The 17,389-nt window shown below is 43.2% G+C and overlaps 1 protein-coding gene across 1 annotated transcript in view; it reads left to right on the top strand.

The window, feature by feature from the left end:
- VEGFC (vascular endothelial growth factor C) overlaps positions 1 to 17,389 on the top strand; it is a 126,503-nt gene that overhangs the window by 78,021 nt on the left and 31,093 nt on the right. The window contains exons 2-3 of the mRNA XM_006276922.4: positions 10,419 to 10,632; positions 12,984 to 13,174. Coding sequence (XP_006276984.1) covers positions 10,419 to 10,632; positions 12,984 to 13,174 — 405 coding nt within the window. The remainder of the gene's footprint in view (positions 1 to 10,418; positions 10,633 to 12,983; positions 13,175 to 17,389) is intronic.

Here is a 17,389-nt window from a genome sequence, read left to right on the forward strand (position 1 = left end):
AACTTCTATCCCTAGGCTTGTAGTGCTGAGGTTCTCCTGTGAAAGAAACTCTGAAGCTTTTATTCCTAAACATGATCCATGCCTAGACAGTGTGATAGTGCAGTTCTACCAAAGGCTGGCCTGAGAACATTGCAGAAGTCCACTAAATATTTCTTGGGACCCAGATCACTGATTTATGTAAAGAACAGCTAAAGCAGAGCATGGTGTAGACAAATAATTCTTCCTTTCTTCAGGTACAGATTCTTCCCTGTTCTTCCCTGTCAAGTGGAGTATGGAGCCCAGAATTTGACTTAAACAAAAAAAGCAGATTCTATCCTCTAGTGTATTGTAGTGACTCCCCTTGAAGCCACATTTATCAGAAGACACCCTTTGGTCTTAAATATTGTAGAGTTGCTATTAGCTAAACAGCTCATTACTAAACAGCTGTTATCTTTAGTAGTATGATTGCATTCGGAATTTAAGATTTCATCTAAGACTGCTTTGGGAATAACTAGCAGGGCGTGAGTGATTGCATATCCAAACTTTAATCATTTCCAAAAGTTATACTGACCTCAAGTAACACTGTTGAAAAATAAGAGTTCCATTCATTAATTTATGCCATCTCTCTTTGTACTTTTTATGCCGTGATTTTCTGAACAGATATTATGATGTTGATTTTCATCAAGATAAACTACTTTCTTAGTTAAAAACTAAGAAAGATTTTTAATGGACTTTCCCCAATGTCCTCAGCCAGCCATTGTGCAATCATTGGATAGGAATTGGTTGCAGTTTTGGAAGGAGGACCTACCAAAGGACAGATTCTTTCACTGGCCTACTACACAATACTAAGATTGAGAGTAAAAAATATGAATAGAGGTCTAGAAAACATGACATACAGGGAAAGGTTGGCAGGGCTTGGTATGTTTAGTCTGGAGATCAGAAAACAGCAGGGGGATTTGTTAAGTCTTCAGATGCAAATAGGGTTGTTATAAAAAGGATGGCAATAAACTAACCTTTTGTGCACCAGGAACAGGACAAGAAGTAATAGTCTTAAATTGTGAAAAAGGACATTTGGATTGGATATTAGGAAGGACTTCTTAATTAAGAGGGTGGCAAAGTACTTAGACCAGATTACTTAGAGAGATTATGGTATTTCTGTCATTGGAAGTTTTAAGTGTATGTTTGTTGACCACCCACTTAGGATGTTTTAAACAAGAATGAGCTAGCCGTGAGCTGGGGAATGAACTAGATGATCTGAGGACATTCCAGCTTTGTTTTTCTTTGCTTCTTTCTTGTACATACTACACTAAAAGCAGATGTAAAATCTAATGTAAAGCAATTATGCCACGGGAGAATTAAAAAAAAAACCATAATCACTTGATCAGAATATGCAGATTCTTTTAAATGTCAAATATATTGGTCTTGAACAGAGTGGTTATTTTTTAGATACTGAACAATTGATCCTACCACATAGCTGGCTATATATATTGTAGTTCAAGACTCTTTGCAAATACAGCAGAATTCAAATTCAGCCAGTAGACAACCAAACTGCAGTTTGTGACCAAGTCTGAGTTACCCAACTACAGTGTAATAACATTTCTGTTCCCTTCCTCCTCCCTTTTTAGACGGCAATTCTGAAGGACTGTTAGGTATAACTGAGGCACTTCCATATCCAGGGGAAATAACGATAACAGAATCACTTCTACCCTTTAGTTGGGTAACTCAGGAGCTAGTCGCAAGCTCCACTTTGGTCATCCACTAGGTGAAATAGAATTCTGCCCCTACTGTTTTAAAAATATACTTGGAATGCTCCTTTTAATTAAGCAGAAATTAAGATTTAGTTGCGTACAGATCAACAGTAGTGCCAACTTAGCTGTTGTAGAGGTTTGATTTCTGGCATAACAATCTAATTAAAGTTGCATTTTAACAGTAAACTATAAACATCTATACAATTGCATCTGTTGTTAGTAAACATACTACCAAGAAACGTCTACATGACCACATCTTTCTCTTGCTCTTTAAAATACTTACAACACTGGTCCCAGTAGTAAGTATAGCATATTGTTCACCCTTGCTTCCATTCTTCCTTTCCTAAAAGAAGGCTGAAAAGAACAGAAGCACTGTAGTGACTGAGTAGGTTCCCTATATTGTACTTATAAAATTGGCTTGGAACACACCCTCTTTTAAGGCAAGCATGCTCCTTATTTAAATAAAATAATGATTCTTAAGAATAAAAATTGTCATTTTGTGATAATTGTAATTACCCAATTGTAACCAAGGCAAGTATAAACCCAGAGTCAGAGGGATTTGAAATAAAATACTCTAATAATAGTATACTAGGATAACTTTCTTTACTATACTCAGAGGCCAGGCCATGTATTTCCCAGCAGATTTGTATGTTCTGCTTACCAAAAAATATACATATGCATAGATATCTTTCTTCGGGATATCCTGTTCAACGTGTAGAGGCACATAGTTTTCCCATTCCACTAAGAAACCTAGTCTCCCTGTAGACCAGGGGCAGGCAATTATTTCAGACTGAGGGCCACTTACCACATTTTGGCAAGCTGGTGAGGGGTGCATGGGTAGCCCCACCCCTTGACAGGTGCCCCTCCCCCTGGCCGCCATCTTGGGACCGGATGTCCCACTACTAACCTCTGACCTTTGCCACCAGAAGTCCTTCCCCTTGCCCCCAGAAGTACTCCTTTGGGGAAGAGGGTTAGCCGTTTTAGAACGGGGGGAAAAAACAAATTATATCCTAAAAATCAAACACCCATAATAATATATTTTAATTTAATTAAAAATAGATTTTTGTCCTGATTTGTGCGTATTTGTGCTGTATATTTAGAAGTGATTACATAATAGCTCAAAATGCAGTATTACTCTTGTATAGTGTGGGGGGTGTGCAGGAATGTCAGGGGTATGGGTGGGTGGCTATGGAGGGTTTGTGGGGAGCTGTGGGTGGGTGGCTATGGAGGGTTTGTGGGAATGTGTGTGTGTGTGTATGGTATTTGTGGGGTGTGTGAATGTGTGTGGGGGAGGGTGTGGCTGTAGGGTTTGAAAGTATGTGGGGTGTGCATGTGCCCCCCTGAGCTGGTCAGCCCCCGTCCCGCAACAGCCCAGAGCCCACGTGCCTTGTGGCACCTCCCTGCCACCACCAACAGTGCACAGCCTCAGTGTGGCCTGCACCCACTATGCACCATCCAGGTACCTGCAGTGGGGACCAGTGCACGCAGTTGCAACTCTGCACGCTCCATGCTGACTCCGGGTTTCCCATCAGGGCTGAGCAGCAGCAGCAGCTGGGCAGAAACTTCTGCTCAGTGCCGGGAAAAGAGGCCTCTCACCACTGCCAAGCAGTTTTGCGGCAGCTGCCTGGAGCTCGTGCTGCGCTAGACTGCGTGGCAGCTCCTTCACTGCCACCTGTGAGCTGCCCTGCAACTGCTCCACACTGTCACTGCTGCCGCACTGGGCAGCCCAGAGGTGGTGGTGAAGGAGCCACACTGCAGCCTAGAGCAGTGCAGGCTCCAGGCAGCCACACTGGCAGCGGCGAGGGGGAGGGGCCACTTTCCCCCCATGCTGAGAAGCAGTTTCTGCCCAGCTACTGCTGCTGCTGCCGAGCCCCAACCCAGAGCTGGCGCTGGGGCCCAAGCTTACCAAGAGCAGCCCGGGACAAACTGCTGCTCAGCACAGGGGAGAAGTGGCCTCCCCTCCTCCTGCTGCAGGTGCTTCTTGGTGCAGCTGCTCAGAGCCCATGTTGGGATACCCTGTCTTCTCTGTCTGTGGGGCAGCCCAGAGGTGGTAGTGATGCAGTGGAGATGCAGGACAGCTCCACGTAGGCTCCAAGTAGCTGCACCAGGAAGCACCGGCAGTGGGAGGGAGAGGTGCCATTTTCCCCCCACACTGAGCAGCAGTTTGTCCCATGCTGCCACTGCTCAACCCAAATGGGTGAATGCAGGGTGTGCAGGGTCGGGCCTGCATGCTCTGGTCTCTGCCTGTACTGTGGGGCTAGGGCAGGGGGGACTGGGAGCAAGCAGGCATGTGGGAGCGCAGCAATGGCCGGGTGGGAGCACAAGGGCCCCACCCACCCCTGCCGCTTTCCCCGCTTTCCTGCCCACTTGTTGGCTGCTCTGCACTGCGTGGCTCCCAGTTGTGTGGCCGGACTGCTGAACTCAGCAGGAGCCAGCCCAGCCCCAAGGACTGGGGCAATTTGCCCGTGGGCCTCCCCTGCCTCCCACTTCTTACCTGAATTTACCACTCTGGCGCAGGGAGGCATGACTGGCCCCATTGTCCCAGGCCAAAATCCTCTGCTATGCAGGGGATAGCTGGAGGGGCGGGGCCAGGTGGGCCTTGCTGTTGCAGGGTCCTGTTGCTGTGGCTTCCCCCGGTTCCTACTGCCACTGTCTCTTGTCATCTTTGACAGGTGGCTAGGGACAGATAAATATTAATTTTCTAAATTTTTTAGGGGGCCCATGGTCTGTATAGAATGGCCTGGCAGGCCAGATCCAGCCCATGGGTCATATTTTGCCCATCCCTGCTCTAGATACAGGAGGAGGACGGGGTAATGGAGTAAACTCCTACCCCTCAGGTGTTGGATTCACAGGACATGTCTACATGAGATGTTTACTGCGGAGTTGGCTAATTACCTCCTCAGTAAACATCCTAGCATCTACACATGCAGCTTTATTAGGCCACAGGGAAACAAATAAACTCTGCAGCAGAATAGTACTTGTAAATACAAGTACTACCCTGCTGCGGAGATTTTTCATGTGCAGCAACACAGATGTAGACACTGACAGGGCTGGCTGGGGCACAGTAGCACCCTTGTGTCCTAGCCAGCCCCTCCACAGCACATTGAGCTGGGTCAGAGCAGCCCTGGGATGACAGGCTGGCCCCCCAGGCATTCTGTTAGCTGGGGCTGCTTCGTCCTGGCTCGATGTGCTGCAGTCCCAGGTACATGTTCAAATGGTGTGCCCAGGAGCAATAAACTCCCATGATACGCACTGGAGTCTATTGCATGCTAATAGCACATGTAGACATGCTCAGAGCTACATATTATACGCCTGTTATCCCAGGACTGAAATTGCTTGGCAGGGATATACTTGTCTGAACTTGATGACTATGTTTGTATATTTATAGGTACAGAAGCATTAGTTATAAATAAACACTATGAGCACATGCAGATGAGCGGGAATGTGTGTTTCTCCGGGGACAAGTAGCAGTGGCACAAGACAGGTTACCCGGGAGGGGAGGCTGGGACCAGCTGTCCTGTCCAGGCCCCAGCAGCTTTACCTGGGGTTCTGGGGCCCTCCAGGAGCTGCAACCATGGCACTCCTGCAGCAGAAAGCCTGTCCAGCAAACAGTGTGGCTCCAGCTGACCAGGCTCCAGTTTTGGTAGTGTACACTGCTGCCATGAGCACCACCCCTATTTTTTTTCTCTTGGGTTTCTTTGACCCCAGGATCTTCTGGGGGGGAAAAAAAACCCCATGCACTGTGGAGTAACAGTGTGGGGAATGCCTGCATGTGCAGTGTGGCACCACAGATGGGTCTATGATGCCACATACCAGATGGTCACACTCATCTGGACATACCCTCTAGGAATAACTAGGTTTATACCAGTGATTCCAAAACTAGGGATTACAACCCCAAATGGGCTCTTGCAATACTTATAAGAGGGGCTTCAATCTCAGGAGAAATTCAGTTGCAGAAGTGAATCTTGAAACTGCAAGTAGATAAGGAGTCATGGATGTGGAAGTGAGATAAAGTAAGTGTTTTGGGGGCTACACTGGCTACTCTTGTATGCAGGGGCCTTAAGGCATCCTTTGTTTCTGTGCTTCATTCCCATAGTGTCGGTAGCTTCTTGAGGGGAGATATCAACATGTGGAGGAGAATGTTCAGTGATCAAAGCTTTGGTTGGAGATGCAAATTAAATTCAGAATTGATAAGTGCCAAGTGATGCACACTGGGGAAAAATAACCCAAATATAAATATATGATGATGATGGGTTCTATAGTAACTGTTACCACACAGGAGAGCAATCTCTCATTGTGGACTGTTCATTAAAAAGGTCAGCTGTTTTCAGCAGTCAGAAAGGACTATTTATTGTTCTGTAACAGCATATCTAGCCCCATTAGCTCCCCTTAATGACTAGGGAGACCATGAGATGCACACCAATGGTTTCTTGAGACAACAAATGACAGAACAGGAAGGAGTGAAGGCTACAGTTTAATAACTAGGTTACCAAGGAAAAACACCAAGCAGAGAACTCTGACCAGTGCCCACTGCTCATTAAATGTATCAGCCATATATTCAATTAATGGTGCAGTAAGAACAAGCCACAAAGTTGTTTCACATTTTTTAGGGAATAACTTTGTGGCTTATTCCTTGTTTTATCACACCATGATCTGATTGTGTGACTGGGTCACAACTTAAGATGTGATTAACTGGTTAATCACACCTAAAGTATAACATGTAAAAAGGGGCCTATGGGTAAGGATACACACACATTTGGAGCTGTTTCAAAAGGGGAGTGTCAGAAGGGCAGCAGCTGTTATGTGTTAATGGGAACAAGGTTGGAATGATACAAATGTAGCAAAACTTCCCCAGCTTATCCCACATCATGCAACAAGGAGGGGAACAATGAAAGCGTGTCATAGTCTCCCACTCAAGCTATTCTTCAGGCTCGTGAAATCAAGCTACCTACTTGGAGTTTGTAGTGAAAGCTATGATTTACCATACACAAGAATGTAAACAAAAATATTATTACATTTGTGTTTGGAGTGAGAGAAATTGGTGTTCATCAAACAGAATTACAATATCTAGGGCTGTTCCTACAACAACATTTACCAAGCATATTGCTTGTTAATATGTGGGGTCCAACTGGTTTCAACTGACCTACTCATGAGAAATAAGCTTTAAGGCCCAAACTGTTAAAGTAATTTAAATGCCTGGCTTTGGTTAAATTATCTACCTTTAACAATCCATGCTTAAAGATCTATAGTGAGTGCTTGCAAGATTGGTGCTTAAGGATGTACAGAATTACAGAAAATAATTTCCAGATTTTTTTGTGATTTTTCTTCTCTCTCATTTTCAACATTTTTGTTTTGTTCTCTTGAAATTTTAAGAAAATGTTGCAAATTTTATCTGATCCCGTTCTTTTTAATGTTTAATGGTATTAGACCAGCCGAATATCTTCAAAATATCTCTTAAATTTTTGTTTGAACCAATGTAAATTTTATTTACAAATTGGCCAGGAAAGCCTGGAGTTCTCCACTGGCCAAATTTACAAATTGCTTGAGTGTCCAGAATGCAAATAGAGTATCCATGTTGCCCTGTGGGGTCAGGCCAACTATCAGGATCTCAATATTGCACTGTTAGACAAGGGGGTGTGACACAATTGCACAAATACAAACACACAAATCAGTTAGGTGCACACACACGCACACTACCAACTCAGGCACATACACATCCAAATCAGCCTAGGCACATGCCTACCTATAACCAATTCAGCACATACACACCAAAAATTAGACAACAATCAGTTGTCAATACCCACACACTCCATACATACACACACACAGATCACTAATTCATATATCAAGCATACGATGACACACACACACACATATATATGGGTGGGCGGGTGTGTGTGTGTGTGTGTATGCACCAGTTCACACACATACCACCCACCTACACGTACACACAGGTGAGTTCCTAACTTGGTACAGTATGTATGTGTGTGTGTTTGGGGTACTTCATAGTTTCATGGTAGTTAATGGTCAGAAGGGACCTAAATAGATCATCTAGTCTAACCCCCCCCCCCCCCCCACCACTGGCCAGAGCACATGCTGGGATCACATGACCCCAGACAGGTGTTCATCCAACCTCTTTTTGAATTTACCCAAGGTAGGAGCGAGGACCACTTCCCTAAGATACCCCTAGGATACTTGGGATACCTGAGGGAAGGTTAAGGTGAGAGAGAAAGTGTAAGGAGTGAAAGTTGCTGAAACTGGGTAGACTAGAGAGAAGCTGGGTTGAGGAACTGAGGCTTGGGCTTACTTAAGGTCAAGTGGTCCCAGGATTTCTCGAGGTCACTGGTGCAAGGGAAAAAGCCCGGTGGCAAGGAGAAGACAGCCAGGAAAGGAACTGAGGCAGACAGCTGGGAGTTTGGGGGGTCAGATAAGTGGTGGCAAGGAGGAAACAGTCAGAAAACGGACAAAAACCCAACTTGGGGATTCAAAATAACAGGTTTATTAAATAGACAATACACTACACAGCCCCATGAAGTTATTGGTTCACACACACACACACACACACACATACACACACACTCTCAATGGCAGCAGGAGAAGGAGACTCAGTGGAAGGGGTGGAGTCCAGGTAGGGAGGAGAAGCAGAGTTCAAGTCCTTGGTTGAGGGTGGGGGTGATAGCTACCTATTCAGGCTGGAAAGGGGTATTTGTCCAGAGCAGGGTTGCCGGCAGAGCCTCTGAGTGGATAGGTTGTGTGGATAGGTGCTGGTCCAGATGGAGAGGGCATCCCAAGGAGTCAGTCTTCACTACCCCTTTTTATGAGGCAAACTACCTCTGTTCTTCTGTGGGAGGGCCTGTCCAGGTTAGGTCAGTCCTGTTCCAGAGGGCTCCAGATGTTCATACTGAGTATGTCCAGCCTGGCATAATGGTGGGTTGCCTCATCTTTTGTTTCTTGAATGCTGAGGATGGTTCCAATGGCTGGGTCGTTCGTCCACGTACTGGTGGTGATGGTTCAGTCATTCAGAAGGAGCTATTTTTAGACCTACTGCCATTGTCTCTCAAGCACCCTCATGCATCCCCATTCATTCACAAACCAAGTTACTTAGGAGGGGTAGGTATGAGTCATAGGTTTACACAACAGGGCATGGGGACAAGATGGAGATTTGACAAACAAAATGGAAACTTGACATGACTTATGCTAACTTACATATATAAGCCTAAATCATATAGTACCAACAAAACAGTAATATAGAACAGTAAAAATCCATATAAACATAATAATTATACAATATAAAGAAGGAGAAAAAACAAAATAAATACAACTTGCTACCAAAATAAAATGCTGAAGCTTATCCTATGTCTTAGCTTACTTATACTTATCTAGGGAATAGAGAGGGAGAGAAAAAGTCAGAAATGGTTGGGGAAGGGGAGAGAATGTATTTTAAAATTAAAAAAAAGAAAAACTGGGAGTTTTGCTACAGCCCCAGCCTGCAAATTGCACTGCCTACAGACTATCCTGCAATCCCTTTCTCACGTGAACAACACTTATCTTGAACTATTGCTTATATAAGTATTATTGATGTGGTCATTATTGAGATACAGGTTTCCTTCGCTTTATGCGGTATATGAATTCCTGAAAAGTGGTGCATAACTTGAATTTGCATACAGGAAACCCACTTTACAACATAACAAATAGGGATACATTCCAAGACCTCGAGTGTACTGACCCCCAGACCCATTTCTGCAACTTTTACAAGACAATTTTAGTACTCACCAATAGCAGATAGTGCACACAAGCACAACCAAGTGCAGAGGGCCCCTCACCAGCTTCTGCACAGTTCAAAATCTCCAGTTTTGTCTTCAGTGTTAGTGAAGTTCTCTTGCACTTCATTGATGGACTAGGGAAAGGGGTAGAAGAGAAGTTAGCAGGATGCTTAGAAGCCATAATGGGGACGGCAACTACAGAAACACGTGTCGCAGACAACGAGTGAGGAGCATAGATCCACAAAGGAGATTATATTTTGGTGCATGTCACTCCCACAATGCACTGCACAAAGCAGCTAACTCTGGGCTTCCACCACAACAATCGCATAAGAGTGAATTTACCTTGCATATAATGAATTTTTGTTATAAAAAGGGTCATCACATAAGAGCTAATTCGCACATACAGAACCTGCATAAAGTGAGGGAAACCTGTAGCAATTGCAGTGTCAGGGTGTCTGCAGATGTGCTGGGAGGCTGCTCTGACATGCTGTAATTTCAGCATGTTGGAGCAGACTCAATGAATCGAACCAGCCTCCACGTATCATGTATTAGCATCCCTGTGCCTCAAAATGGCAGCAGAGGCGCTTTAACTAAAGCTTATTCCACGTGCTTTAGTTAGTGCCCCCACCGCCATTTTGAAGTGCAGGGATGCTGATGCACAAGGCGCTGCTGGCACTTTAATTAGAGCAGCTCTCAGGAGTGCTTTAATTAAAGCCTCCCCTCCCCCACCCTCAGAGACATGTAAACATACCCTCAGACATTGTGAACTACATCACTGTAGAGTTGTTTCTTTTTGTGTTTTGTTTTTTCCAAGAAGGTTTTTAGGGCAAAACTTTGTTTTATGAAATTTTAGCGGTTCTTCAAGCTAATTTACAAGCCTAATTTTTGTAATGCAGAAAGTAATTAAATGTTCATGTTTCTTTAACAGGCTTATGCAAACAAAGACCTGGAAGAACAGTTGCGATCTGTATCCAGTGTGGATGAACTCATGACAGTGCTTTACCCAGAATACTGGAAAATGTTCAAATGTCAGTTGAGGAAAGGGGGCTGGCAACACAACAGGGAACACTCCAACTTCGACACAAGAACAGATGATTCAATAAAATTTGCTGCAGCACATTATAATGCGGAGATCTTGAAAAGTAAGTGCAGGAAATACGATGCCTACAAAACACCGTAGATCAGATTCCTAAAATTTCTCAGTTGTGTCAAAAACATTTTTAAAGGTAAGCACAGAAAAGAAGAACTCCTAAGGTATTTGGTTTGCATTCAAGCATAATTAAGGAATTTTAGACTTTTGATTTCTATAGTGAAATAAACCAATGCTTATAGCCATAGGAAAAGTAGACTATTCTCTGGTGGTACATTAAAGTTAAATGTACCATTCTCAGCTAGAAAGTTTCCATGCTCTTTAGGGACTTGACAGAAGTAAGGAGGTAGTACTATGTGGGTTCAAGAAAATTGCTACGGGGAAAAAAAATTGTCAGTTTTCTCTGATTTAATCAAGAGACATTCATGTGCATTCAGCTGTTGATGTATGCCATTGGTGCATCAGATGGTTCACAGCAAATATCTCAAATTGTCTGGAGTAGCCAAATAACGCATGTCAGTTGTTTCTGTTGAATGTAGTGTGCTTAAAATAATTGTAGTTTGACAGTGTGGGTTCATATACACGTGCATTTTACTATGCACAAGCAGGTCTAGGGAGATTATACTTCCCCTCTATGCGGCATTGGTGAGGCCGCACCTGGAGTACTGCATCCAGGTTTGGGTGCTGCACTTCAAGAGGGATGTGGATAACCTGGAAAGGGTTCAGAGGAGGGCTACTCGTATGGCTGAGGGCCTGCAGGTAAGATCCTATGAAGACAGATTGAGGGACCTGAATCTCTTCAGCCTCCGCAAAAGAAGGCTGAGAGGTGATCTTGTGGCTGTCTACAAACTCATCAGGAGGGGTCAGCAGGGAATACAGGATACTCTGTTTACCAGGGCACCCCTCGGGGTTACTAGAAACAATGGCCATAAACTAAGGAGAGCAGATTTAGATTGGAACTCGGGAAGAAATTCTGTATGGTGAGGGTTGCCAAAATATGGAATAGGCTTCCAAGGGAGGTGGTGCTTTCTCCTAACTTGGAGGTATTTAAAAGGAGATTAGACAAGCACGTGGCTGGGGTCACTTGACCCCGGTGCTCTTTCCTGCCCAGGGCAGGGGGTCAGACTCAATGATCTAATAGGTCCCTTCCAACCCTTGAAATCTATGAAATCTATGAAATATGCAGTGAACTAATTTGTAAAGCATCACAGTCTATACTTGTCATGCTATTAGACCACAGCAAACTATTTTTTTCCACCATAAGATAGCACTGTCGGGGACAGTACTGTCTTATGAGAATGAAAATAACTGCACCTAAACGCACATGTAAATGCTAGCCCAGGCATACATTGCATCTGGTCAGCCCAGGCAGCAGAGGGCTAGTCCTCTGCCTGCTGCCTAGCCACAGAGTTCTGCACTCTGGAGCACTTTTGTGCCCCATCCACCCCTGCTGCCACCTGACACTGCCTCCTGGGGCTTAACCACTGGACCCCTTGGCAGCCCAGGGCTGCTCTGCCCTGGTTCAGATTGCTGTGGCCCCAGGCACAGTGTCTGCATATACACCCTGGACTACAGCAGTTTGAGCATCTACACATGCCATTTAGGTGTCATAATAAACTCCAACACAAACTGCATCTTGACCTTGCATCCTTCTGACTTTCAATATAGTTTTCCCAAGCACCGTATAATAGGCACTACCCAGACCCCTTTGTAGTGCCCCTTTTGAAGCTGAGCCATTCTCCTTTGTATTTAATAGTCATTAGCTGTAGAGCAAATGTGTGCCTTGTTGGGCAGCAGGTTCCAAATTAGAAACTAAGTTCCTTCCCTTTGAGGGCAGCAGTCACACACCTTATGGCCTATCTTCTTCCTCCTGTCCCCACATACTTGGGCTACCCAAGGACCTGGATCATACCTAATGTGTGCTATAGTGGAAAGACAGAGATGTAGGTTCAAGCCCCATTTTGACCATCCAGCTTCCTGGGCAAATGCCCTAACTATTCAGTTGTTGGGGCTAAAATATAGGAAATCCCTCTTCCTTTTGAGTTGACTACCAACTAGTCATGGGTTTCTGGCCATCTACATTTTCAAGTTTTAGATGCAAAATGAGTTTGTATACATGTGCAGCACAGTGTTAGCCTACTGCACACGCTCAGCCTACATATCTTCACTTAAGCATCCACACTGCAGGGGAAGTAGAAACTCTATCTATGCTAATTAGATGCACAAAGGGAAATAGAATGCTACCCAATAAAGTTTGCACTTCATTAAAGAACGCATCTTAATATTAACCCTCTAGCATTCTGATTCTAACCACAAGTGAGTTTCCACTAATTTATGGGAATTGAGGGCTACCATTATTGTTTTTCTTTAACCTAAAATATGAACTTCCCTATAACTTGGCAGGTATTGATAATGAATGGAGAAAAACTCAATGCATGCCACGCGAGGTTTGTGTGGATGTCGGGAAAGAGTTCGGAGCAACAACAAACACCTTCTTTAAACCACCATGTGTATCCATCTACAGATGTGGAGGTTGCTGCAATAGTGAAGGACTGCAGTGCATGAATATCAGCACAAGTTATATCAGCAAAACAGTAGGTTCTAATTTGAGTTACAGTCTGAATTTCTTTCCATTTCCAGCATCTGAATAGCATGCAGTCAGGTTAATAAAGGTGGCGTTATAACATACGCACAAAAAAGGTCAGAACTGAGGTTGCAAGGAGTTCTAAACCTGACTTTTCTTAATATCCAAATGTTTCATATTCTAGTCTTACTGGTATTTCTTTAACATAGCTTGGCATCTTATTTCCCAAGTTGTTTTACATGTTAAAGAGAAAAGATAAACCATTTTTATGTGCAACTGTAGCAATGGCCTATCCCAGCCTTGGGCAGCATTATTGAATAGGCTCTAGAATAGCCATTAGCTGCAGTCATATCTTAAAACAAACCTAAATGCTTAGGTTGTTTCATTTGGCATTATAAATGGGTTGTTTTCTGTTTTCTTACTGATACTCTGAATGGGAATATTCTAATGTCACTGTAACATAATTTTCCTTTATCATTTGGTTTCCTTTTTGGTGAAATATGTCAAGTCTCCAAAAGACAATACTGAAATTCAGTATTGCAATGGTAACTATGTAATGATAGCCTTCAGGAATTAGGATTCTTTTCCATGATCCTGCATTTTGCATAAGGAAAGAGTTAGAAGAAGGGAGTGGAGAGTCAGTGAGAAAAGGATACATTTTATACATCTCACCCCTATCCTGAAAGACTTTTTTTTCAAATATATTTGTCTGAAATAGTGTATTCTACCAAGAATTCCCAATCCAGAATGTAAGCTTAGCTTTAGATGACCACACAGTGAATGATGCACTTCAAACAGTTTAAAAGAGCAAATCCACAACAACTATTATTTCAAAAGCACCGTTCTTCCCTCTAATGGCTATTCTGCTTCCAGCTGACTGAGAGATGCAAAATCTTCACATTACTATAACTTAAGAATTGTGCACTTAGTGTTTTATTGGCCGAAGTTGCAAAGGTGGATTTTTATGAAGCCCTGTTTACCTGTATTACAGATTTTATACAAAAATGCAGCTGTGACGTATTGTACAGATTTTCAGATGCTTACTCCAACTGAGAATCTGGCCCTATGGCCACTGACAGACACTGAAAAAAAAAGGCACAATGGAATCTGATGCATGGTCTCAACAATTGTCTCCTGCCTTGCCACACATGCATGGCAGGAATGTAATTGTGGGACCAAGCATCAGACTCCATCACTCTATATTGCTTGTGCAGGGAGAGCCCAGGATCATGATCTTGGGCTCCCCCTGCACTGGCAATATTCACTTCTGTGGCTGGGAGCCCCGTCAGCTGGAGGTGCTGTGTGGGCTGTCAGCTGCAGGGACACATGGTGCTCCCCTATGACTGGCAGCTCCACTCACTGCCATGACTCCCAGCTGCAGGAACACAGGGTACCCCTGTGGCTGGGAGCCCCCCATTATTGTTCAGAGTTTTCAGCTGCGGGGGGGCGCACCCTGCACTCTCATGGCTGGGATCCCCATCGGTGATCAGAGTCCCCAGTCTCAGGAGGGCGCCCTGTGCTCTGTGGCTGGGAGCTCTGTCAGTTGAGAGAGGAACCCAGCTAGGGGAGCTCACTGTACTCCAGGAGTGTACTCCAGGGGCTGCAAGCACTGGCCACAAATTCAGTTAAAGGCATGATAAAAGCCAGCGACATCGTTTTTACATATATTTTGTGTAATAACTTTGTCATTTATTCCTGGTTTTAGCACACCATTAATTGAATGAATATTTGGCCAGGTTGCTATTTGAGACATGATTAACTAGTTAATCATGTCTGAAGGGTAATGTGTTTCAGGGGCCTAAAAGTCTTGCCACAAGTGTCACTCCATTTATATCTATAGATCAGTGTCCAAGTGTCACTCCATTTATATCCATGGATTAGAATATGACCAATGATAATGACAGTGACCTCATTTTGGAAATTATTAAGGAAATAGTTTTAGAGGAGTTTAACACATGATCAGAACTTAAGGAACTTAAGGGGCAATTTAATGGACATTAAAAAGTTTATCAGCTAACAAACCCTTGCTCCTAGACAAAAAACAGAAACACCATTGCTTGGTTTATGTTATCTATTCCATAAGGCCAAAGAAATCTATGCTCAATCACCTATCCTACTCCTTAGTGAATAGAATCATTGGCAAAACTCTTTCACAACTGTGCATGTGATGTCAGGAGCCCTGAGTTAGAAAAGTCCCTTTGAAAGAAGAGAGCTTACCACCACCTTATTTTTCATTTTTGATCATCTGAAATCTTAAATTGTATGACAGTGCTGCTACATTTAATTAACTGCAATGAAATGAATGATGATTACATCAGATAAAGGAATTAAAGGGTCACCTTAAAGAATTTCAGATGCCTCTTAACATTTATTTTCCACTCTTCCATTCCTTATATTTTCTCAGTGAAATAAGAAAAAGTTTTACTTGGCATGCATCATCATTTAATAATCCTAAAAGTAATCACAGCAGGTGCCTTACATATGTAGACTCCTCAGAATAAACTGGTCAATAATTAATTCAAGAGCTAAGGGTCCCTATTTGAGGACATACTATGCTATCAGTCTCTAGACATCAAAATCTAAGGACAACTTATCTCAACTTTCAGTGGGATCATTTCAAATCTTGATGGGAAAGAATGAAGCATAGAAGTTATTTTGTCTAGACAATATTATTTTATATTTGCACTGATTGGCAGGAAGGCAGAAGAAATAATATACTTGTAGACTGGTTTGTAGAAAACTGTGTTGATTCCCTGGTGTTGATTGCCTTCCTGCTTTACAGGCACTCAGTTTCACTGAAAGATAGTTAAAATCCCATAAACACATTGCTGCTGTTGTTTTTCCACAAATACAATTACTATAGCTGCCACAAGGAAACACATTTACAAACAGGAGGGGAGGTATTCGATGAGACGATTTCTTTATTAATGTGGTTCAGCTGTGAAAATGTTTGAGAAATCTTGGACTAGACCATTTAGTACCATAGATCATTTCCCTTTAGGAATTTCTATGATGTGAATTTCTTTAATATCTTACATTTGTTATTGGTGCCTTATCCAGCGGAGTAATTAACTTGTTCCCTATTACCGTATTTACTTACATACCACACACCTTTTCACCAAAATCAGCCCCCCAAAATTGGGGTTCATGTCTTAAATGGAAAAGCTGATTTTTGGCTTGCAATAGAAGTTCATTGCTCCACAGTGCAGCAGCAGTGACATTACTATTGAGTCAGCTAAGGGAGTCAGTTGACTTAATGGCTTGTTGTTCTCTTTCACTTTTTAAGGGTCTTGATGTTCCACTAATCAAGTTATTCTTTCTCCAGACAGTTTTGCTGTCTACTAGCTGCTGCTTCTCGTATATAACAGCCCTAATAATAGATCTATCCACAGAGACTAGACTTCAGTAGTAACCAGGGTTTCAGCATTTAGGTATGCAGGAAAGGGAGGGTTATTCAGCTAAAGATTAAGCTTTGTCCCTGATCTATCAGCCACAACTGTGCCTACACGGAAAGAGTAAGAGGCTTCAGTAAGAAGCTGCTTTAGAAGCACCTCTCTCCATTCTGTGCCTCTTCCAGTGAGATTGACAATTTTTGGCTCCTGTCTGATCATTGAAGTAGAGGGGAGTATCGGGCTCTAAATCTTTTTGCTGCATGATTAGAGCAATAATCTCTCATGGGAAAACATATCTCAAAGCAGTATAAGACTGGAGCTTTTCTCACAGGAAACAAGTGAACAGCTTAAAGTTGTTTGCCATATTTGAGATATATATTATGTTCATGTGTGCAGTCTGAAGAGTATATGCATCAGAGGAATGTTTGAGTCATTTATGAACTCTGAACCTATTTTTTCCCATGCATTCTTCTCCATTAAAATATGTATTTACCACTTCACTATCATCCTTGAAAATATCACTGAAAAGCATCACCCATCCACTCCTATTCTTCACACTCCTAACCTAGAAATGAGGTGGTAAAGCCCTTTTGGAGGGGGGGGAGGCTCTCTGTACTAGGGCTCCTGAGCACACCAGAAGCAGAGAGCACAAGACCAGTGGTGGGGAGTGCCCCTGAAGCAGCTCTTATCTCATTGTTTCTGCATTTGGTACATGCAGAGTAGGTGGGCTAAACCATGCTTTCCTGTAGCATTCTTATGGGCATCACAAAAGTGTAGATATAGTGAAGCAAAAGTAATGATTTAGAAAGTATTGTTAATATTAGCAAATGTAT

This window comes from Alligator mississippiensis, chromosome 2, assembly GCF_030867095.1.
Source record: "Alligator mississippiensis isolate rAllMis1 chromosome 2, rAllMis1, whole genome shotgun sequence".
Taxonomy (NCBI): domain Eukaryota; kingdom Metazoa; phylum Chordata; order Crocodylia; family Alligatoridae; genus Alligator; species Alligator mississippiensis.